The sequence below is a fragment of the Nicotiana tabacum genome, chromosome 20, assembly GCF_000715075.1.
Source record: "Nicotiana tabacum cultivar K326 chromosome 20, ASM71507v2, whole genome shotgun sequence".
In the NCBI taxonomy this organism is placed as follows: domain Eukaryota; kingdom Viridiplantae; phylum Streptophyta; class Magnoliopsida; order Solanales; family Solanaceae; genus Nicotiana; species Nicotiana tabacum.
The window spans coordinates 161,170,369-161,195,624 of NC_134099.1; the positions used below are offsets into that span (position 1 = coordinate 161,170,369).

General features: G+C 35.9%; 2 protein-coding genes across 3 annotated transcripts; one reads left to right on the forward strand and one right to left on the reverse strand.

The window, feature by feature from the left end:
• Positions 1-558: 558 nt before the first annotated feature.
• LOC107792094 (transcription factor bHLH62-like) lies at positions 559-4,672 on the forward strand. The gene is made up of 8 exons (XM_016614282.2): positions 559-1,497; positions 1,999-2,190; positions 2,513-2,578; positions 2,680-2,748; positions 3,118-3,189; positions 3,276-3,443; positions 3,536-3,614; positions 4,221-4,672. Exons 1-8 carry the CDS (start codon positions 856-858, stop codon positions 4,256-4,258), a joined length of 1,326 nt encoding a protein of 441 aa, XP_016469768.1. The 5' UTR covers positions 559-855; the 3' UTR covers positions 4,259-4,672.
• A 6,578-nt stretch (positions 4,673-11,250) lies between these two features.
• On the reverse strand, positions 11,251-22,651 carry LOC107802647 (kinesin-like protein KIN-12B). 2 transcript variants are annotated; one of them, XM_075241021.1, is made up of 17 exons: positions 22,085-22,651; positions 20,459-20,596; positions 20,192-20,275; positions 19,952-20,077; positions 19,797-19,856; positions 19,657-19,710; positions 19,460-19,552; positions 18,459-18,554; positions 18,062-18,207; positions 17,027-17,176; positions 16,802-16,931; positions 15,440-16,696; positions 15,252-15,350; positions 15,016-15,168; positions 14,137-14,937; positions 12,253-12,509; positions 11,251-11,398 (listed from the first exon to the last, which is right to left on the reverse strand). In XM_075241021.1, exons 1-17 carry the CDS (start codon positions 22,430-22,432, stop codon positions 11,326-11,328), a joined length of 4,065 nt encoding a protein of 1,354 aa, XP_075097122.1. In that variant the 5' UTR covers positions 22,433-22,651; the 3' UTR covers positions 11,251-11,325. The 2 variants fall into 2 exon arrangements, with proteins under 2 accessions (XP_075097122.1, XP_075097123.1); XM_075241022.1 differs by lacking the exon at positions 11,251-11,398 and having other exon boundaries at positions 12,010-12,509.
• Positions 22,652-25,256: the final 2,605 nt, after the last annotated feature.

Genomic DNA, 25,256 nt, shown 5'->3' on the forward strand with positions numbered 1-25,256 from the left:
GTTTGGGCATGGTGGGAGTATATAAAGGTTTTACCCCTACCTCGTTTAAGATGGAAAGAATATTTCCGATAGACCCTTGGCTTAAGTAAAGTGTTGTCATAACATGTTTAAAAAATAAAATAAAAAGTAAAAAGACTAAGATTAAAATACTAACGAAAAGAAAAGTATCGACGGAAAAAATAATAAAGATAACCATAGCTAGAGAAACAACCTTCATAAAATTATAAAGTATTTTTACATGTCATTATATTTTTTTAAATAATGATTGTACAACTATTTTTACATGTCAATAGATAGAAGCTTAACTCATATAAAAGGACTGTTCGGTGCACTAAATTTTTGACATGCACAGGGTTCGGGGAAAGGCCGGGACATAAAGTTTTATTGTATGCGATGTTACCCTACATTTCTATAATATATTGTTTTCACGACTAGAACTCATGACCTCCCGAATACTTTTACCAATTACCTCGGCTACCCTTCCCGAGGTTAAACTCATAATTTCAAGAAATCATTCTTAATTAAAAAAAGGTCAAACAGACATTTCACTTTCTTTATCTTCTCATCTTGCTTCCTTTCCAGTTTCCTACATTTTTCTCTCTGCTTTCCTTTCCTTTCCCCTGATCATAACCATCTCAATTCCTCTTTATTTCAGTGAATTCAAATAGCAAAGTCATAATCACCTTTCTTTTTTGGTTCTGATTTCAGCCTCTCTTCTTTCCTTTTCTTCTTACCTTATTTCTTCCAAATTTAGTACTACACTAAATTCTTTCGTAGTCTTCATTTTCCCATTACGTTTTCTGGGGTTCTGTTTTCTTGGTTTTTCACTGAATTTTAGTATCTCACATGTATTAAATGGACGAGAAAAACATGTTCTTGAATAATGTCAACACAATGAATGAGTTGAATTCTTTTTACAATCCCAGTTGGGAAAATGATCCTTTTGAATCTACATTAAGTTCAATTGTGTCTTCTCCTGTTACATCTAATATCATGCCTAGTAATAGTAGTGGTAACAATTTTGTGTTGAGAGAGTTAATTGGTAAACTGGGAAATATTTGTAATTCTGGTGAAATTTCACCAAACTCTTATGTTAATAGTACTAATAATTCTTGTTATACTACTCCATTGAATTCTCCTCCAAGACTCAATCTTTCCAATTTTGATCATCAAATCAATGGGAATTTGCAACTTCTTGGTGTAAATCATATGTCAAATAGTACTAATTTGGCACATTTTTCTGTTGATTCTGAGTTTGTTAATAGAAATGTTCCAAATTTGGAAAGTGGGAAACTTTCAAGAGTTTCAAGTAGTAAGTGTATTAATGTTTCTGGATCTCAATTGGGTGTTCAAGAATTCAAAGAATCTGAATTTGGAGAGTCAATGGAGAATTCTTCAGTATCTGAACAAATCCCACTTGGAAATGATGCCAATTCCAAGAAGAGGAAATCAGTTCCAAAGAAGAAAGCTAAAGAAACCAATGCCAAGAATGTCAATGTGATTAACTCTATCTTTTTCTCTAAGTTCTTGGATTTGCAATTCCTAATTTAATTTGATTTAAGTTATATGCATTGACATTGACAGTTTAAAATTTTTTTACACTATCACTGAATTTTAACTTGTGATAGCGGATTAATTATCATTTTTATCGAGTTACTGATTAATGCTTGTCGTAGAGATTTACCTGTAATTATAGGTTACGTGATTATATATAAACATTTTTCTGAACGGTTAGTGCATAGAACTTAAACTCTTTGTGATCTATAATTGGGCAGTCCGGTGCAGTAAGCTCCCGCTATGTGCGGGGTCCAGGGAAGTGCCGGACCACAAGGGTCTATCGTACACGGCCTTACCTTGCATTTCTGCAAGAGGTTTTTTCCACGGCTCAAGCCCGTAACCTCCTGGTCACATAGCAGGAACTTTACCAGTTACGCCAAAGCTCCTTCTTTGTGATACATAATTGAAAAACTGAAATAGATGTTACTTAATTCTATGCAGGTTTCAACAGAAATATTGGAATCAAGTGCCAAAAGAAGCAAGTCTGATGAAAAAAATGGAAGTGATACCGATGTTGCAGAAGCAAAAGAACAAAATAAAGACAATCAAAAGACTACAGAGCCACCAAAGGATTATATTCATGTTAGAGCCAGAAGGGGTCAGGCCACAGATGCACATAGTCTAGCTGAAAGGGTATTTTAAATTTCTTAATTTCTTAGTTTATTTTATTGTATTAAGCTGAGGATCTTTCGGAAATAGCATCTCTACCTTCACAGGGTAAGGGTAAGGACTGCGTACATGCTACCCTCCCCAGATCCCACTTGTGGGAATATACTGGGTATGTTGTTGTTTTTGTTTCAAATAACAAAAACAGCAAATCCTGTGGGGTCTGGGTAGGGTAAGATGTACGCAACCTTAACCCTATCCTGTGAAAGACCCTCGGCTTCAATTGTTTGTGTATTTCTAGTTAGAATGTTTCTTCTTCTTTTTTTAACTCATTTTTCTGATTGGACAGGTGAGAAGAGAGAAAATTGGTGAAAGAATGAAGTTTCTACAAGATCTTGTACCTGGCTGCAACAAAGTAATTGCTTATGAGAATACTTCTTTACTTGTTTTAATAATTTTAAGAGAAAAATATGCAGAATCCTAATATGGAAAGTTTATTGTTTTTTCTCTTAATAGGTGACTGGAAAAGCTGTGATGCTTGATGAGATCATTAACTATGTGCAATCCCTTCAGTGTCAAGTTGAGGTAATTTTCTTAAGTGGCCTTTGTTTTAGAGTTTTCAAAAACCGATTTCGCAAGCTCAGAATTGTTTGAATTATTTCTTGAGCCAAGAGCCTATCGGAAACAGTCTTTCTACTTTCATAAGGTTGGGATAAAGTCTGCGTACACACTACCGTCCCCAGACCCTACTTGTGAAACTATATTGGGATTGTTGTTGTTGTTGTTGTTTTTTCGACCAAAAAAATTAACTTTTTGCAAAGATTTTCAAGCTTAATTTTTCAAATCTTTCAAAAATTAGTCATAAATTGCAATACATATATTCCAAATGATGGGGAGTAAAACATTAGCATTTAGCAAGATGGCTGAATTGTATATTTGTATATTTTGATGTAGTTCCTCTCAATGAAGTTATCTAATATGAATCCAAGAATGGACTTCAACGCGGAATCTCTTCTCTCCAAGAATGTAAGTCATTCAAATTACTCATAGTATTGTTCATGAGTTTTTGACCTCTTAGGTATAATTGTTCATATATTTTGTGTCAACTTCAGATGTTTCAATCCGCTGAATCGTTACATCATAACATGCATCCATCAGAAAACTCAGCAGCATTTCCATATGAATTCCAATCTCAGCAATGTTCAAATGGCTATATGGCTAGAAATGTAAACATCATGCAATTGCCTCATATGGAAGAGTTTGTTGAACAAACTCCTCAGGTAATCAAGAATTGGGGCTAGGAACTGTAATAATGTTGTAGAATTTATTATTCCAGTTTTTCACTTAACATGGGAAATTTTAACTTTTTTAGGTTCCAACATTCTTTGAGGATGATCTCCATAGTGTTATCCAGATGGGTTTTGGCCAAATTCAGGGACAGAACCTTCCTGGTTAGTATACTCTTACGGATTTTAACTTATATATACTGACCGCATAAAAATATGTTATACTAATCGTCATAGTAGGTTAGTGTCATCTCCAGACTCATTAGCATTGTTGTCATAATCATTATCATCTTCCTGACCCTATGTATCTGCCAGATCCTGATTAAATATATCGTCTTCGGGCAATTGAGTAAGGACAGGACCAGGGCGGATTTAGGGGGCGGAAGGGGGTTCACCCGAACCCCCTTCGCCGAAAATTACACTATACATATAAGGAAAAATCCGATTTGTACCTCTATATTTTATATTTTGAATCCCTGTAACATAGCCCAAAAGTATAGCTCAGTGGTCAAGGAGGTTCAAAATCTTTTGTAAGGTGCAGGTTCAATTCCCATTGGACACAGTCTCTTTTAATTTCTTAACTTTTTTTTTTAACCTTCTTGATGAAAATCCTGTCTCCGCCACTGCAGGGAAGGGTCGCACCTCATGGGGTGTGCTGTAAATAACCTGCGCTAATACAAGCAGTAGTGGCTGATAAAGATTTACATGTAATTAGTTAACTGATAAGTGACATAATTGTGTAAATCTAATACTTTGCTTTGTTGAATGTAGGCAATATATCCTCAGCACAAATGAAGGTTGAGCTATGAGCCTATGACCAAAGTCTAGAATTGTTCATTCATTTGAGGCCTCAAATGAGAGATGCTTCTGCACATAAACAGACAATTTGCAGTTTTTTCCAAAGCAATTCTTTGATTCAAGAAGAAGGAAAAAAGAAGACAAAAAAGGAAAGAGATAGAGATCACTTCTCTCTTCCAATTCTTGATTTATTCAATGATTACTTTGGCTAATCATGATGATTATCAATTTTTTTTCCCATATGGGATTATTTTTATTAAATTGGAGAGACTATATCACACACCAAATGGGGTGTGATAAATCCAATTCACTTGTAAATTATTTTATAGTAGCTATAGTAAGAAAGTGTATTTGAGGGGTCAAATAGTTCAATGTAACCTATTGGTTTAACCTTGAGTTTCCATCAACCATAGTTCCTTCCATTCTGATATTTTTTTTAATCACTAATTTATTGAGACTTTATGATATTGAATTTTCTCTTTATTTTCTGTGGCACATATGTACATTTATTTCTATACACATAAATTATGTGTACTATATATTGAGTTCATTATCGATCATCTAAAAGGACATAGGTCCACTTAATCCAAGCAACACTTGGTTTTTCACTTTTTTTTACATCCGTTAAATCTTATATGTTGGTCTCATATTTTCGTTCTTAATCAGAGGTCTGGAATTCGAGTCTTAGATATGAAACAAATCATAGTAGAGAGGTCTCGAATTGGAGTCTTAGATATGAAACAAATCATAGTAGGGAGCTCTTTGTTTTTTAATGGGCCTTACGAGGTGCGAATTCGAGTTATTCGGGATCCAACACTGAACACCGAATGGAAAATCAAACAAATCTCATATTTTCTAATATATATTGTAGTAGAAATGATTCTGGCACAAAAGAGAGATAGAGAAAGCCATGAATAAACATTGGATCTTCTTAAATATAAAGTCAACTAGATAGGTGAAAAAAAGTTGTTAAATCACTCTAATAATGTCAAACATGTAAAAATCAAGGGGAAAAACTACTCACTCCGTTCCACAATAAGTGATCAATTTGTTTTGGGCACACCATTAAGGAAATACTAAATTCTAGATAAAAATAATTAGTGTAACTAAACTACCCTTTATTAAATGTTGTAGCATAGTTATAGTAGCACTTACTTCTTCTCTTCTCAAATGTGAGGAGTAAATGATGATACTTATATAAGGGTAATTTTGAAAAAATAAATTAAATTTTTTTTTATTATATAAATGGACAATTATTTTGGACCAAAATAAAAAGGTAAATTGGTCACTCGTGAAAAGATGCTTAATCATGGCATACCGTGATTAACTCCGGACATAACGAACAATTAATTAGGGTCCACAAATAAGAGAAATATTGATGGATTTTGCCCTATATGTTCCTTTGAAAGGTTAAAAGTTAACTCGGTTGGATGGTGGGGGTTTGAGAACCAATTGTAGATATTTATATCAATCATATATATTTATTATGGTTAAGTAATTGAATAACGTGATAATATATATTTTATCCGTCTTAATTTGTTTTAATCTTTTTGGAATACGAGAGCCATTGACTAATTTTTTGTGTGAATTTGAACATAAATTTCTGTAAGTTTTTATCTCTTAATACGATATTTTTTGTCGGATGTAAACACATGATACGAGTAAGTTTTTATCAGTCCAAGAGAACCCGGGTAACTAATTATGTTGGAACATTTTATTCTTTATGTTCTTCATATGTTTGGATCATATGCTATAATGCATTAAGCTAATGCTTTTATTACTTTAGGGGTTGGTGGGTTACTTAACATCTTCATCATGTCAGAGCAATCTGCAGTTCTTAATACTGTACTATGCGCTTTAATCATTGTACAAGTTATGGCATTATGATAATATGATATTACTTCACTTTGAATTTTTGAGCTGGCGCGCGGGGGGGGGGGGGTGTTCCAATTAACACCAAATTTATAACTATCTACTACTAAGTCTAACACTTCATTTAATTCTATATTTTTAGGGCTTGCCTAGATTATCCACATGATTCAAAGATATAAAATAACATCCAATAAAATATGATAAGTGTTAAATACATGTGGGAAATAGGCAAAATACATAAGTTACCCCCTAAACTATGCACCAAATTCCTATTACACACTTTCGGAGCACGAAAATTATCTTACACACTCAACCTTTTCAGAGTGTGTCTAATACACACCTCTTTTTTCTTGACCAGTTTAGAAAAAATATGTGTAATGTCACGCACCAATAGGATGATGATACGCGTCATTATTATTTTTTTAAAAAAAATTATATTTAAAATTACTTTTATACCCCCAATTTAAAGAATCCTCCAACATCTCCGTCTTCTTTTGCCTTCCGCTACCGTTGACACCACCGGAAAAAGCCATTGTCGTCGCTTCTTAACCTTCACGCAAATTCAGTTTTTATAACAAACCCAAGACCAAGAATGGAAGAGATGAAACTAAAATTGTAACTCCTCTGTTCCGCATTTTCTTTCTCCATTTTCAGGTCTCGTAACACAACCAAACAAAGCAAATCAAAGTCAGATTTTCGTTTTCATAAATTAAACAACTTCAGTGCGAATAAAATCTCAAATCTTTCTTTATATGGCGAAATTGAGTTGGGGATTTTATAATTTCAGTCGTTCTCATGAAATACAAAAAATTGTTATGTAAAGATTAAATGTTTATATGGGTTTTAATGATTGAAAATGAAGCACGAAAAGTTTGGAAGGGCAATTTAAAGAAAAATTACAGTACCTTTATTAAATTCTTTAACATGAGTTTTAGTGGGTTTTGTAAATTGCAGAGGAAGAACTAAATAGGAGGGGAGTTTGGGGAAGACCGGAGGGGGGGGGGTTGTTGTTAGACCCCTAACAAAGCTGATCGGCAAGCGGCACGGCAGTGGCGAGGATTTTGGCATGATGGCCTTTCCATTGGCCTATGTGCGGGGGAAAATCAACATGCAAGACAATGTGGGGGTGTTGTCGATGGCAACAAACTATTGCTAAGGCAAGTGGGACGGACTACACTTGTATTTGAGGGTTAAGGTGTGACGGACTACACCAAAACAAGAGTAGGCTGCGTACAAGCAAGGCCAAGACCTTGACGGAACTAGGCGGGCTGGATGGGAGCTTGACAAGGCAAAACGGGAAAGACCTCGGCGCTAAAGTGAGGCAGCTTAGTGCCAAGGCAGTGGTATTGGCAATGTGATGTTGCCATGGCTTAGGTGAGCGGGTTGGCACCTAAGTTACTTGTGGGCAAACGACTTGGCAAAGGGAAGGACATCAAGGCTTGGTGACTTGATGCTAAAATCAGCATTGACAATGGGCAGACTTGATCAAGTAGGGGCGACTTGACAAGAACAAGCTACTGTGGCAGCGGATAGGCGTGCGACTAAGTCAGGGGTGACGAGCTGTGGCGATGGCATTGAGCGGGAGCAGTGTCAAAGGCTAAGGCTGGGCGCAAAGCCAGCCTTGGGTGTACAACAGCTGGCCAAGAAACGCGCACATAGAGTGGTTTTCAAGTGTGATGTGCACATGCCATGCAGTTGGCGGTTACAACTGCCTTTGTCCAAGAGTTGCTGATTATAGGCTAAGTCTATGCACGTTTTTGGAGCATGTTCTATCATGTTCCACACGTTTTGATCATGGGGATCATGTCCTATCAGTTGGGGGATGTCAACTGAACATAGGAAACATTTTTGGGCTGACTACACTATATATATGTGTGGTAGTAGCCTTAAAAACGGGCTAAGTACCTAGGGAGGAAAATGGTCTGAAAGATAGGCATAGAGTTGTCTATTTTATGGCTTGAGCATGGCAAAATATGTGTCATTGCCTTGCCAAACGAGTGACAGCACGAGCGGCCTTAGGCGGGGGTCCTTTATAGGGCAGATTCGTGCATTTGTCGCCATTTTGTGAGTTGGTGCCTGCCAAGGGTGGCAGCACCTTGCCAAACTCGAGAATTTCCTTTGTAATTGTTATATTATAAAAGGTTGGGAAAGGGTTCCCGTAAATCTGTGTGCCTTCATTTATTTCATGTTGCCTTAAATTTATTCTAAGTGTTAAACCTCGAAAGCGAAAGAAAATCGGGTAAGACTGAGGTCAAGTGGGGACTTGACTGCCACACAGCGGGCAACATTTTCGGCGGACTGAAAGCGCCCCTGTGACAGTTGTCCTGGTAGGTCGGGGAAGACCGAGATAAAAGGGTAGCTTGGCAGCTTTTTGAATTTGATAAAAATGGAAATAAGGAAAATATTACTACTATTATTTGGCATGTGGCACTAAAATATGGATTTCAAAAGATCTTTACAAATTTTACATGCTCGATTTTTCTTGTTAAGCACACGCGAGCCACGTAACAAAAGAGGTGTGTATTAAAAGGTTGAGTGTGTAAGATAATTTTCGTGTCCAAAAAGTGTGTAATAGGGATTTGGTGAATAGTTTAGGGGTAACTTATGTATGCCTTTTATCATACCTTCCATTCACTTTATATCTTTTTCTTTCAACTTAAACAGCAAATTTTCTCGGATTTGGTTTGCTATGACACTTGATTTGACATGTGAGAAAAAACATAGGTATAATGTGATGGTTGAAATTCTTTCGCACTCAGTCAAAAAATTTGACTTCGAACGTGGAAATAAAATCTCCTAGTAAAGAGGTTTTTTCCCTTCTAATAAATTTACTTTACACGAATTTGAATTAGTCGAATCAGGAGTTCGAATATCAAATGCCTATAGTTAGGAAAATAGAGGTGAAACAGGCTGTGAAATTGAATAGCCAGCCCATCATTTTGATTTCACCAACTAAATCTTTTACTTTCAAGCATTAATATCATTATCAATATTCTTTTTTATCTCTAAGCAATATCTCAAGATTTTAGCTGTCTCAAGGTGGTGGATGGGATTTGATAATACTATAGTAGTTTAGATATTGTCAAAGAAAAATATAAACATGCTACAAACTTATTTTAAGATCATATCTTATTCTGACAAGATAAAAACTTTTTCAACAATATATCCTTGTAGAGATTTAGTCATGTAAATTAATGTATTTATTTGTCTTGCTCATCCTATAGAGTAAAAGAATGATGATTTTTAGAACTTTAACTGGCCCCACTTTGATACGTAAAGCAAAGTGTATAGAATATTTTTTATTTTTTATTTTTAATGGAAGTCAGAAATAAGCCAAAAATTTGCATCCATAGAAAGATAGTCTCTTTTTTTAAGTCCAGTTACTTTCAGAGATTTGTTTCTCTATCAACAACCAAATATACTATACTATCAATTATGGACCAGAAAGGGAAAAAGGCTTCGCCCATGTTACTATTCCAATGCCTTTTCCTATTCAAAGTGGTTGGTTTGATCTAGATGTCATTTTCAATACAAATATGACTTGAGCAGTATAATAATTGATAATCTTACTATAGGGTGGTGATATTTGGGATTAGTTGGGAAGGCAGTATTTTCGTTAAGATGGTTCAAAAAAAAGTTTAAAATTAAAAAAGATTACAGCTAATGGAATTGAATCAACGACCTCACAAAGGCTTTGAATTCACTTGACCACTAAACTATATTTTTGGGTTTTAGTCAAAACACAATATATAAATGTATAAAATAGATTTTGCCTTTAGTGTAATTTTTCAGCGCGAATCCCCTTCCGCCCCTAGTTAAGATCCTTTAAGGATTTGATGCTAGGAATTGAGAACCTTTCGGTAAGAGCACTTTAGCTCCTTTAGAGGACCTACTTCGCGTGAATTCGGATTAGTCAGGCCAATAGACTTTAAATACTAGACGATTAAACCGGAAAAGAAGAATTGAGACTTTGCAAGCCCATAACATGTCGATAGCCTATTTGGCCAAGTTTCTTTTGGGTCAAAAGTGTTTCTTTTCTCAAAAAATACTTTTCTCTAGAGTTAAGGTGTTTGACCAAACTTTTAGAAGGAAAAAAGTAATTTTGAGTAAAGTAGAAGCAGTTTTTTAGAAGCAGAAAAAAATAGCCTCCCCAAAGTACTTTTTTGAAAAATACTTTTGAGAAAAATACACTTATAGAAATATTTCTTAAAAATTTAACCAAATATTAATCGCTGCTCAAAAGTGATTTCAAGTTAGTTAATTAAATACAAATTATTTCTCACCAAATAATTTTTTTTAAAATGCAGTTTTGAGAAAAGCACTTCTCAACATAAATTGATTAAAGAAGTTTTACCAAACAAGATATAAGATTCAGCGCAAATGGCTGCTATCCAACAGCGTTAGATACTTGGATCATCCCAATATCCACAACTTAGTAAATTCTGGCAACTTGAATTACTATTGCATAAAAGACTAACTGAGAACAGAGAAACAAAGAAATTATGGGTTCCACATTTTATTCTATGGCTAGGGCTAGAGCCTACTTGGTATATTTTATATCTACATATTTGAGTGAAAAAGAAGTGCCACTTAAGAAAAGGAACAAAATGGTCCACAAGTAGAAAGAGTTAGATGTCAAAGAAGACAATCCCATAAGCTACTTGTTTTATGGTCTTCATAACATGATAGACTAAAATATCAGCACAAGTTCAGGCGTTTCCTATGGACTGTCCCTTCTTGGATATATAAAAAGGCAGCATCATGCACTAAGCTCTCGCTATGCGCGGGGTTCGTGTAAGGGCCGAACCACAAGGTATGCAGTCCGCAACTTTATCTTCCATTTCTGCAAGAGGCTGTTTTCGCAGCTCGAACTCGTGACCTCCTGATCAGATGACAGCAACTTTACCAATTATATATATATAATTTCTGTACAATAGTGCAAAAGAATTTTTATATTACCAAGTCATATAAGAGATTCAAGTAAGTTGCCTATCATAAATGGAATTAATTACTTGGAAAATAAGGCGAGTAAGTTGCTCAAATAGGTGAAATTACTCTTCATGGTATAGAAGTTATTTATATTGTCAGTGTACATAATTTAAATATATGTTATAACTATTCTACATAAATTTACTAGTTTGAGCCACTTGAAGATTGCCCCCTATCCACTTGACATGCAAACCAAGCAAATAAATGATCCAAGCTACTAATACACATAAATGTTCATTCTTGGGATCTCTCCACATTCCATATTTGTCTCTGCTGCAGTATGTCCCACCCTATCCAAATAACGCATTCAGTCAAATTCTAAACATAACTCGAAAAAAATAATCATTATCACATAAATTTTGGAAAACAATCCCCAAAAGAAAAATCATTATCACCACATATTATCTTCTTTCACAGCTATATCAACATATGGTTTTCACTCTTATGCAGAATTATGGCGTCAACAACAACAACAACAATAACAAATCCAGTATAATTCCACAAGTAGGGTCTGGGAGGATAGTGTGTACGTAATCTTACTCCTACCTTGCGAAGGTAGAGACAAGTTTCCGATAGACCCTTGGCTCAATCAAAAGAAAATAAGATAATAAGATAACAATAGCAAGATAATAAGGTAATAAAAGCAACGGAAATACCAGGTAGTAATAAAAATCTAAGGATAAGAAAATACGAGAACAATACTAAAATTACTGGTATGGCAAAGAGATACGCTCGACTATCTATTAACCTTCTATCCTAATTCTCGCACTCCGCGCCTTTTTTTATAGCCAACAAAGAAACATAAGAAAAATTGTTTGATTCTTGATTTTGTAGATGAGCCATCCTAACTGTTCACTTTACTTGACACACTACGAGAGGGTACAAAGAATGAATCCTCGAATACAATTGAAAACTGGTTTGTAATTGAATGAAATGAGAGAATTCATATCTATGAAGCAGGCAAAATGGATACAAGAGCTTGATAGATTCAAGCTGTTATTTTTCACAATTGGTTTAGACAATCACTATCATTAATTTTGAAGGAAAAATACAACAGCTTCCCAAACTATACATTATACTATTATCAATGCATACAACAACAATTTATGACGCGTTTCCTTTCTATACATTGCACCTATCATACCCGGAGAACCAAGAAGAGGGGTCACCAAATTTTGGTAAGTCCTCCTCTTTGGTATTGTAGAATGGCTCGAACTCTTCTCTCCATCGCTGATCACCTGTCTCGGGGTCATCATATACGGGTTCTGATGTATCTTTAGGTAAATGAGGTTCTTCTGGTAACTGATTCAAATTGGTGATCTCTTTCTCATGTTTTTTCTTCAGTTTATCAATCTGTTTGTAAGCTTCATTAGCTTCTTGCTCCGCATAAATGGCTCGTTTCTGCATATTTCAGAAACTTGTTAGGATATTTTGGAAAGAAAGTATATATACAAGCAAAAGTGACCAGTGGACGTACACAGACAGAATGGGAAAAATAATATACTTGGAAGGCACATATAACAAGATACATTGTCCCAGTTTCCTTGTGTATGGGGATAAACAGCAAGGTCTTACTACCTAGGCAAGTCATATTTCTGCTAGGTTATTTTGCCCAATCATCACGAAGAGGTCTCTTAATTCTTGGAGATCTTTTTGAACGATTTAAGATTAGTAATCTACAGGAATCTTATTAAGAGACACAGAGAAATGTCAGGGCAAGACGGTATTATTGATGTGTGGACACATAGCCAAGTATCTGCATTCAGCTACCTTTATAGATAGAACTCTTCACATTGTTTACCTGAAAGGACGTCCCGTAAATAAGATAACTTCGTTTGTAATATGATCGGAATGTTTTAGTTATCATATATGGAGACTTAATTTAAGAAATAAACAAAGAAAGAAAACTCTTTAACAGATTTCTACAATATACTTCCAGAGTCATGCAGCATCAGAATATTGGATTCCCTAAAACCAGGCAAAATATTCCTTCTAGATTATACCAGAGATCTTTAATATCAGTCAATCATCTACACCTCAATCCCAAACAAAGTTGAGTGTGCTATTTGAATCCTCCAAAACCATTCAAACTCCATTCAGACCCAACTAAGTCCAATATATTCTAGTTTGCCTATGAATAATTTGTTTTTAAAGCAAATTAGGAGTTCCTCAAAACTGGAAATTCTCTAGATCACACACCCTTCTTTTATAACGGTGGTGTTTAGGCCAGCTTGCACACCTCGATCATTCAATCAGTAACCTGTTACCTCCCACTAGCACATGTATCATAAAACTCTGCTTAACAAGGTTTAGGCAGGTGGGAAGAAATCAATTTATGTTTTTTATCTCTACTGGGATTTAAATCGTGATTTCCAAGGTATTGACTCACTTCATTGACCATTACGCCACACCCTTTGGGTGCCTCTAGATTACACACTTGTCCCTACACCAGCATACAAGTTCTAGGCCAGACAAAAAGACTCTTGCTAACATGAAACTGTAACAATAATGATATAAGCTTTAACCCCAATTAGAGAGTATTGATTATATGTATCAGTTCCTTCGATTGTGTTATGTTCTCAGCAAAACCTGTATTGATTCCAAGGTATTGTAGGGGTGGTTGTTGTTTAGCTTCCTTCCATGTTATACAAAGATATTAACTTTAGCTACTATATAGTTTTAGGAAGATCAAAGCAATAGAAGACTGTAACCAGATAACTAAAAATACCCAGTTATACGTGATTAAAGAATTATAAACATATTTCTTCATAATCTTACCAAACGAGTTCATACTATTGATATCGAATAATATAAAATTAGTTTTTTTTTTTAAAAAAAAAAAAGAAGATAAAACTCAAAATGAACCTGTAAATTACTTGGAAATCTTGACGTCTAAAAACAGTCAACATGAAACTCATGTTATCCCTACACCGCATACAATCAACAGAACTACTCAAGAAAACAAAAAGAACATATGTACTGCTAGAATAAAAATAGTAAGAAGAAAACAATGGATTCCAAGACTCACCTCTGCAGCTGCAATAGCTTCTTCTGCTTCTTTAAGCCGTGCTAGCAATTCACCAGCTGCTTGTACAGCTTCAGCAGTATCCCTGAGTTGGTTCTGGAGCTCCTTGTTTTCATCCCTAAAGTAGCACCTTTCCTTTTCCCTCTCCACTTTCAGAGCTGAAAGTTCTGCAGCAAGAGCATTTATGAATTTAGATTCAGCACCTCTAACTCCTGCTTTTGTGGCTGCTTTTTTAACATCTTCTATGCCAACTTGGACCTTCCTATGTCTCGCAAGGAGTTGAATATGTCTCTCCTCAAGTTCAGCGTACTGTTCAATCATGCGTGCATGGCCCTGCATGGCCCTCTGCATTGCTTCTTTCAGCTCTTCCGAGCATTTCGTTTCCAGATCTAGTTCTTGTTTTCGTTTTTCAGACAATGTGCGGCTAGCTTGTAGGTCTAACCTCAACTCTTCTACCAAAGAAATCCACTTACTCTCTGTTTCAGTCCACTGAATTCTCTCCCTTTCAAGTCTCTGTTCAGAACTCTCCTCATCTGACTCTGGAATCGTGGATAAAGTTGGAGGCACACTGGGTTCACATGGATAAGTTAATTGTAGAAGAGAATTTCCTTTCCTGGATGACTTTGGTGAAGAGTCCACGTAAAACTGTAGCTGGCTCCTCAAATCCTGAATCTCCTCCAGCAAAACATCCCTCTCACCTAATTTAAAGAAATTACGATACCGCTCCAGCTCCTCTTGAACTCTTCTTAGTTCAAGTCTGGCACTTAAAACTTCAGGATGATTCTCATACTTTGCCTTCAGAAGCTGCAGCAAATGAGAAATGAAACATGTTTAGGGGAAACAAAAAGATTTCAGAAGACAAATTTCAGGTCAGATGCATGCCTTATGCTCGTGAATCAGCGCCAACAACTCATCCTCCATGAACTCCTCCTTTGGTAAAATTCCATCCATATAACTCTCAAGGAGAATGATCTTATCTTCACGTGTTTGGCTAATTATAGCGTTGCATTCTCGTTCATGTTTGTATTGCTGGATCTGCCATTGGTTGCAAAGCAGGTCAAAGGGATGAAGAAATAATGAAAATTGGCAGGTTCCGTGATTGAACAAATCAAACATACCAATCGATTGAGTTGCATGATCTCAGAAGTTTGCTTGGCACATATATCTTCAAGGGCCATCTCTCTCCGTATAGCTCCAGCCAAGACCTTTTCTACTGCCTGTAAAAAGTTAGAATCATTGCACAGGCATAAGAATCATGCAAGATTAAAAGAACCAAAAACTCTGGTTTAAAAAGCTTCAAACTTACTTTAGGAACTTGAATCTGTAAGTTTTCACAGGACTGTGATCCAGTTTCAGATACCAACTGTGATCCATTAACAGGTACCAACTGCAAATTTGAGCCATCATCAGCATCTTTAAGCTCTTGTAGCGAATTTCTTGCCTTACATTTACTACACAAAAATGTTAAACCTCTTTCAAATGATTCATCATCTTCGATAACAGTTTGAACTCCAACATCTATTTTAGCAACTGGTATAATTGCACTAATTTCAGAAGGCTTGCAAGAAAATCTGACCGAGGAGCGCCTCAAAGATGTACTTTGTCTATGAGTACTAATAATTTCAAGTCCCCGCTGAAGACTAGCCGCCAAATGCTCAGTTGATGTGAAACAACTTTTGTGTCTTTGACTTGTTAGAGAATTCAAACAAATACTGTTTGATGGCTTTGTGAAGGACAAGTTCGGGTTATCCATTTTATCTCCAAGATCCTTTTCTGAAGCACTCAGCATTGAAGTCTTAAAACTTTTTCTACTGCTATTAGCTCTTGGTGAAACACTTGGAGTGGGAGAGTCTAAAATAGGTGACACATCACATGGAACTATACTGAGGTTAGTGCAGGTTGTATTGCCCTCCAAGCATTTAGAAGAGTTCTCTGGAGTCCGTTCAGAATATTGCTCTGATGGAGAGTCCTCTACCACTTCCCTTCGCCCTTGATTTAGCATATCGCTGGCAGAAGACAGAAGATACTCATCTTCAGTTGGCTTCATAGAAGAATCATTACCTAGCTTTTTCACTAATGAACGATCCAAATCAGCCTCAACAGTTTCTCCTATGCTACCTTTGCAAAACGACTCGTCCACAATTAAACTCTTCTTGGTGCTCTGAAGTCCATCAACAGTATCATTTTCATGCTCGACAACTGCGTCAGATACCTCTTCCTCCATGGTAACATCCATATACTCGGAGCCTTGCTCCCTGTTGCAGTCATTCTCATTTTCCCCATGCTGTACTGCAGAATCAAGTAGTGATGAACCTTTTGAAAAAGTCTTTCGCAGGATTCCAAGCATACTATTCTCTTTGCTGCCTCCGGACAAGAGACCTAACAGTTCGGCTTCGTCCACAATTTCCATTTCTGTATCACCGTCACCATCAATAGGTAGTGTCACTGGATGGTTAAGACTGAATTTTAATTGATTTAAGCTTCTGCGAACACTCCATCCTGATGAATAATTTCCATTTTGATCTGCTTGATATCCATTTGCCTTCATTCTTAGCAGTTCCTCCTAGTTAGAGTAAAGGAAAAAAGAGGCATTCAACCAGTTGTCATAATTGAGAGATGCACCTTAAGTTCAAGATGCATCAGTCACAGGTAGAGGAACAGAGTTTACCCGTAGCTGACGTATAACTTCTCTCAAAGCATTTACATCATCTTGCATTTCTTCATTGACTACCGCCTTATTCTTGATTGCCTTTGCACGTTGGGCAAATCTCAGGGTACTGAAAGTCTCACTCTTACAACTGCATTACCGAAAAGAACTAAGAGCTCTAGATATAATGAAGATAAACAGAGTGGAAAGCAAAAATCGCACTGAAATGTGGGGCTGTGAATCTACCTTTGGGATGGAGAAACGGCACAGATCATTGCAAGCTTTGCGTTCCCGCCGAGAGATTCCTGTAGCAAAAATGTCAACTTGGAATCTCTATAGGGTATGTGCCTATGCTTGCCCGTTTGAGAAACTTCTGCAAGAATGTTTATTAAGTTCCTGTAAATTTCAAAAAGTAGTGGGATCAATAGCATATACAAAACATTCTAGCTAATAGTGAAAAATATGAGTCTTTAGTAAGTCCCTGAAAGGTACGTAACCCCGGCAATAAAGGGCATATAGCATTAACCACTATATTCTAAGACCTCTACTTGGATATATTGAATCTAAGATGCCAAACATTTACTCCTATATATCATTGCTAGTCTCATAACCGTTTTACAAAACTTGTCTTTCACTTTGATACGTATCCTATCGCGTAACACTTCTGTATCATTCCTCCAATTTATCCATTCTATTACATCTTTATCTATCATGGCATACTCCTGAAAGACAGCCTAGATATCTTAACTGTCAGCACTTCCACCTAAACGGTACCTATGAGAAAATAAGAAATGAGAGAAGAATATTGATTACTTGGTGATTTCAAGAATACAAGACATGCTTATTTATAGGTAACCACATACACAAATGATGTACGTCAAATTTGAAAGATGAGACTATCTAACCGAAGAACTTAAAGCTTCATCTATTCTAACTCAATAACTGACATTTTAATACTCACTTAACACTCTAACACGCTTCTCTGCTTATTTGAAAATATAGAAAGTAAATAGTCAACGAAATCTCGCCATAAAAGTTTCAATGCAGGAACTGACCAGAATAACCGATAACGTCCGGAAAGATCAGTTACTGGGTATCAGTTAAGGAAAGTAAGAAATCTTGTTTCATCTTAGAGTGGACTCAATTCTATTCATCTTCAATCCAATGGTTATAGGAAAGTACGCAATTCCTAGTCACATACATTAACAATGAGTTGCAACCTCCTTGACAGCTAAACCAAGAATAGCTCTTTTTCGCAAAATGATAAAGAAACAAACGTACCCCAACTGTGAAAGTGATCTGTTGATGTTCCCTGCTTCCTTCAGGCGCTCACCTGCTGCACCAGTTAGCTTTTGCCTTTCTGATCCAGCAAGATCAACAAGATTTATTCTACTCCTCTTTAGGTGGCTTAAACCATCTGCCAAGCTCTGAAATTGAAAGTTTAGAATAGCCAAACAAGAGAATTTTCAGATCTCAATAATAACCAAATAATTTATTATGCTAGCATCTTGCATGCACACTGAGTACATGCAAATTATAACTGCTATTAGAACAGCATAATAACGGATAACAGACAATGCCTAACTTGGCATACCACAATTGTGGTATCATGAATTTAGATAACCTGGCATTTAAAAGAATTCAGATTATTGTCAGAAAGGACATAAGATTGTATCACCTTGCATCGTGATTCAACAACACAGGTGAATACACTGTGAGAACGTGAACTCTCAGCATTTATACTAGTAGCACCAGTTCTCCTGTTTGACAGTCCCTGTAATAATTGAGAAAGTTCCATAAGCTTTTCTGAGTGTACCAGTCCATTTTACCGTAAAAACTCCAGAAGACCAAGTAAAAGAATTAGAAAAAACTACTAACAATAACTTATGACACTGATCTAAGATTAACTTGCTAAATGATAGACTCCATTTGAGAATGGATGCAAGTCGATACCTAATGATTATCTTCCAATTAAGTACCAGCCAGGATACAAATAAGAAAACACGAATAAAAATTTGTATATACCCCACGCCCTCCCTATTTAAACGAATTATGATTTATGGGAAACAGTCTCTCTGTCCTTCTAGGATAGGGGTAAGGCTGCGTAAATCTCACCCTTCCCAGACCCCACCTGTGGGAAGTTACTGGGCTTGTTGCTGTTGTTGTTATGGGAAAGAGCACAGCGGAGACCCCAGTGATAAAATTCTTTTTGACAAGTACCTCAGTGATGAAAATTAAGAAAAGACAAAAATAAGCTGCAGCATAATGATCTGGAAAGGCAAGGCATTAGCATTAGGACACCAAAACTTCTGTCCTTCCATCTTTCAGAAAATCAAAATAATGAGCAAACCAGGGGACAAAACAAAAGAAAAGTTCCAAATGTGATTCGAAAATTAAGATTGAGCTTCCTTGTCAGATACTTTGATATTTGCAGTAAATAAGTAAGTGCTTAGCAAGAAAGGCAGTCGAACTTAATCATTTATGTTACTGCACATTCTGCACCTAAGTAAGTTTTGGTTTATTATCCATTTCACATTACCGTCTAATTGATTTACCTACTGCACAGATTCTCCTGGCTAACTGTTTTCCTTTTACTGGTCTATTCTATCTGGCAAACCTAGTCATGCCTGCATTACTCTGTCTAATAAAGTGTAATAAAAAGATATAAGCAGTCTGAACCTTCATCAAAAGCTTTGTCACATCCTTCATGGTGGAAACACATTCCTCAGTCAAATTTTCCACATAAACACCTGTTCTTACATCTTCCCTAATCTGAAAGGAGAAGCCAAATTGCAAATATTTTAACAAATAAATAGAAGTCAGGATACAGATAACGGTTACAACACTCATCTTCTATGTTTTATTTCCTTTTTTACCTGGAGGTTTCTTTGACTAGGATCCAACAAATCAGTGATTTGCTCATTGTATATCTGTACATAATTAATGTTAAACATTAAACAACTGCAAGTATAGTCTTTGTTTCACCATGAAAACGGCCAGGGCCAGTCAAATTAACCTCAAGAAAAGAACATTGACACTGATACACGAGCTGCTTGTCGGCATGCTTGGTTTGTTCCTGAAAAGAAAATGCATACATTATGGAATTGATTTTATACAACATATCAAATCCAGGACATTGAGAATTGGAAGATCACAGAGACAACATATCACCTCCTTAATACGTTCAAATAGCTGCTGAAAAACGCGTGGGGCTAAGCCCTGTTGATCATTGGTTAAATTTTCTTCCAACAAGGCGTTGGCTGGTCCCCAAATTGTATATGTCTTTCCGCTACCAGTCTGATTGAAGTCAATCACATTAAAATGTTATTGTGTCATGTCAGCACGAGAAAGAACATTTGGAGTTGTGCAGGCATATTTAACATGTAGCAGGATGTAGTAGGCTAACACTACCTGTCCATAAGCAAATACTGAGCTGTTAAACCCAGCAAGACAATTTTCAACCAGAGGAGCTCCCAGATGCTGGTATATATCAAGCTGAAAGAACAATAAGAAAGAAGGGTCAAGTGCATGTCACTTTCATTATTCTCCTTTTGGTATACTTTTTATATTGAAGCAAAGAACAATAAAAAGGAAGAATCAACCATAGTTATCAGATTAGAATATACTCAATACAGCTATTTCCTCCTAAAGCCTAGCTAACAGGCTATTACTTTTTACCTGTGTTGATTGAGTATCTGCAATAGAGTCAAATGTAAATGTATGCCCAGCTATTGATAAAGAATCATTAGCGACTTTCTGGACGACAACTTCCCCTTCTTCCTCATCCTTGGTTGGCGGCCTCATCCTCACTATGACCTGATTTAAACAAGAAAAGTTGAAGGAATCAATACAGGACCTACCAGTACTAGGCACTTAGGCAACGCCTGTTTGAACCAATCAAACAGAAGGCAGAGTGCCAGTCAAAAGAAAGTGGATCAAATATCATTTGGAAGAAACAGCAAGTCAGTATTGATAACAGTAAACCAAGTCACACTCAGCATTTTAAAAAAGTAAAACCAATGCATATAAATGTATGCTCCCAATATCCGATTAATGAAAACTAGAAACTAGAAAACCATTAAGGCATTTTTTTATAACTGTGATATATCACACAACAGTTTGCGCGTACTTTGACTAATTCCACGGGATACCTGCTACCTCCAACCAGCAACAGGTACCAAATAATTTTGTCCACCTAGTCTTGACCATTAGGCCACACCCTTGGGTGCAGCATACTTCATCTTATATCCCGTGGGGATAGAGTCAAAGTTGCTTGGACACAGGTGCGGGTGTCCGATGCGGGTGCGGATCTAGAGGTTGGATCCTTCGAGATGTAAATTCTGAGATTCGGGGATATGGATCCTAGTACAGATACGGGTGCGGAGATCCGGCTAAAATAATTCAAAAAAATAAAAATATAAAAATACCTTTAAATTATGAGAAATTTTATGAAATACTTACGTATAGCTTGTAAAGTGTGTATTTCTTTTTTTATTCTCAAGTTGTAGATATGACAAGAGGGGTTGCTCTCATGGTAAGCAACCTCCACTTCCTACCAAGAGGTTGTGAGTTCGAGTCTCCCCAAGAGCAAGGTGGGAAGTTCTTGGAGGAGAAGGATGTCGGGGGTCTATTTGGAAACAGCCTCTCTACCCCAGGATAGGGGTAAGGTCTGCGTACACCCTACCCTCCCCAGAACCCACTAAGTGGGATTATAGTGGGTTGTTGTTGTCTCAAGTTGTAGATAAGTAAATGATTGATTTCCTAGATAAAGTATGTTATTTTCTTCAAATTTACTCTAGTTTTGGTTCTGATTTCGGGATTCAAATTGTATCTCGTCTCGAATTTTTCCGTCGACGTGGTCAAAGTACCCAAAATTGTTTGACTAGATCCAGTACGGATCCCATACCCACACCCATACTAGTGTTGTGTCCACACGGGTGCGGCACCTAAACTGTCGTGTAAGAGCAACTTAGGATAGAGTTGATGGTATGGGTTCGGCAGAACCCAATAACTTTGGCCCAAACCCTGTATTTGTCTTAAAAATTTATTTAATATGTACAAATTATTAATTCAGAAACTCAAAAGTGTTAGAATCCATAATTCATAAACTTTAAATCGTGGATCCGCCTCTGCAGTTATATCTCCAACATCAAAACAACGACTTAAACAATAGCTAACCTTAAATCCTAAACAAGTTGAGATCGGCTATAGGAACCTTCTATATCAACTCTGCTATTTTTGGACCTGTTTAATTCAATCTCAAAAAAAGGAGCAAATAGTAAGGTAATTTCTCCCGAAAATTACCTTGACCCCAGAGTCAGAAGATCCAGCGTTGCCATTCTCAGTACCAACGGACTCCAAATTGAGCTTCCGTTTCAAATGATTGGAGTTAGGCGGCGGACGGGGAGGTAGAGGACTCTTGATCTTCAATCCAACGGCCGGGGACAAGTTTGGATCGGACAGGTGATTCATCGGAGGAGCATTTTCTTTAGATGATTTGTTATGCTTTCTGTTACTGTTGCTACTAGGGTTGATAGGTGATGTTGTGAACTTCTGCTTTAAAGAGCTAGGATTTGGAGATGATGGCATTGTAGCTGCGGCCTCGTGATTCTCCCTTAAGATTGTGTTTCTCTGTTGCGTAAAGTGCTTCATTTTTTATTTTTTTTGAAACGGAGAAGGTGAAGATGAAGAAGAAAAGGGGATTAGGGTTTTGAGGGAGAAGAAGTAGCCGTTGGGACGTTGGGTATTTGATGAATTTGAATTGAAATGAGAGGGGAAATGGAGGGTGTAAAGGTATAGAAGAGAGAGTGGGGTAATGATTTGTCTTCTTTTACGGTAAGCTGACTTTACGTATGATTCATCTCAACCTTAGTTCACATGTGGGCTGTGGCACGTGGCTTTATTACCGATTTGTTAACTTCATCGAATCGTACTTGTTTAGTTTTGGAGTAACGATAAAATTGTCTCCTTGTAACCTATAACATATAGTTTACGGGTTCGATGTATGGAAGCAATCACTAACCCTTGCAATAAAATAGACCGTCCAAATCACACGCTTCGGGTGTGACTCTTCTCGGACCTTGCGTGAATGCAAAATGTTTTATGCGCCGGATTGCCATTTTTAAGTTCTTCTTCACCTATTTGATGTGGGATTGAGCGTCATATCTTCACCCACTCGAATGATAGTGCTTTCTCTATTATCTGATTGTCTGATTACAAAACTAATTTGAATAAGATGAGGCTAAACCCAATACACTTTACGAAAAACTTATAACTTTTAAGATCGAGTTAGGTTCAAAATTTGCCTGGATCTCGATTTAACAAATCGTGACCATATTTTTTTCTTTATTTTTTCTCATTACATATGGGATGTGGGGAGGAAAAGGGAAAAGGATAATGGAAATTGAACTCACCTTATTATGTGGAAAACTTTCACGATATCACTAAACAATTGACTAGAGGTGTACAAAGGAAATCGATAAACCGCACCAATTCGATAATTCGAGTCAAACCGAGAAAAAAAATCGGACTATGGTTTGGTTTGATTTGGTTTGGTGTTGGAAAAAATACCCGACCATAATTGATTTGATTTGGTTTTAACTAAAGAAAGTCAAACCGAAACCAAACCAACCCGGAATTACATATATAGAAATTTTATATATATAAATATACTTATTGTGATGTAATTTATAAATATTCCTTAAAAAGTTTCACAATTTTATCTTTTAAGTCTTATTTCAAGGTTGGACTTAGAACTTTTGAATATTCCAATAAGTTTTATAGCCATTAATATTAGTAAATTAAATAATGTTAACAAAAGCCCAAACCAAAATCAAATCAATATTAATGCTAACAAAAGACATTCAATTCAATATTACGAAAGGGAATGTATTGAATATCTATTTTTTATTTTGCAATAATTTAGATAAAAATGCATAACCTATTTTTATTTTTTTAGCGTTTAGTCATGTAAATAATACTCCCTTATTAGTCTACTTATTTTAGTATGACTTAGTACTTTTAGATTATGTTTATTGTTATTATGGCTTTTTAATTAGCAATATTTATATTACATAATTTATTATCTTTATTGTTGAATATTTTAGGATAATGCCATGGACACATCTCATATTTTGTATTATTTTCTAGGAAAATACTTTATATAGTTGTATCTTACTAGGATTAAAGAAATATTTTGAGCACAAGTTATATGTTTTGTTCTACAAAGATTTTACCGGAAAAAAAAACCCGAGAAAAATTGGAAAACCTGAAAATCCAAGAAAACCTGAGAAAAACCGAGATTAAAAAACCCGAGTTTTACTGGTTTGATTTGGTCTTTAGATTTAATAACCGGACACAATTAATTTGGTTTGGTAATTATAAAATCCGAACCAATCCGACCTATGTACACCCCTACAATTGACGGTTCTTTATGCATAACCTCAACAGAACGTATAATCTAAACAATTCTTTAATCATTAGTACTTAATATGACACAAGAGGTAAGAGTATACCACATTGTAGGATCCGGACCCGAAATGATTAGTAATTGTTAATACTGTATAGATCAAAATAATGGCCGAAAAATAGGTGGACATAGTTTGGGCAAACCCAAAATCCAAACCGAAAACTGAATTGTTTGGATTTTTGGTTTGGATTTCGGATTTAAATTTTAAATTTTTTGGATTTCGGATTGGATGTTGGATTTGTTTTTTAGATTTTGAATATCCAAAAATCCAAATTTTTTATAATTTAGATTTAGTCTATTTTTCATATGCCAATAATAACAATTCCAATATCCTAACCTTTAGATATAATCTCATATATTCAATACTAATTACTAAGTTACTATCAGAATACTTTCTATTTGGACATGATTCTACTATTGCTACTTCTTATCAGCCTTACTAATGTCTTTGTTGTATTTCCTTGATTTCATTATTTGAATGCTTTATTTGGATGATCGCAGTGAAAATGAAGAATGTTTTAGGCAATTTAACATGAATACTTCATTTGGATGTTCATTATTGTAGAAAGAAGAAACATCTCAATTTATAAGCTCAAAACCGAAAATCCAAAATAGCCAAACCGATTAGTCGAATCCAAACTAAAAAAATCTGATCCAATCCGAGTTTTTTTGCATTGGATTTGGATTGTCATCTCTTCAATCCGAAAATCGAAAATCTAAACCGAAATTTTCATATCTAATCCGAATTGCCCGAACGCCCACCCCCCTCTCTCTTTCTCTCTCTCTCTCTCTATATATATATATATATATTGTATGTTATATACAAATTTTATACAATTTTTCTACTACTAAATATAAATAGTTTCTGGCGCGGACTAAAAATAAAAAAGCTCTTTTTAAAAATGACTTTGTTCTGGATCTGAAAATGAGGAAGAAGAAAAAAAAGACAGATCAGATTTATGAAAATGCATATGGATCTTGAAATGGGTCAAGAACAGTCAAAGCCAC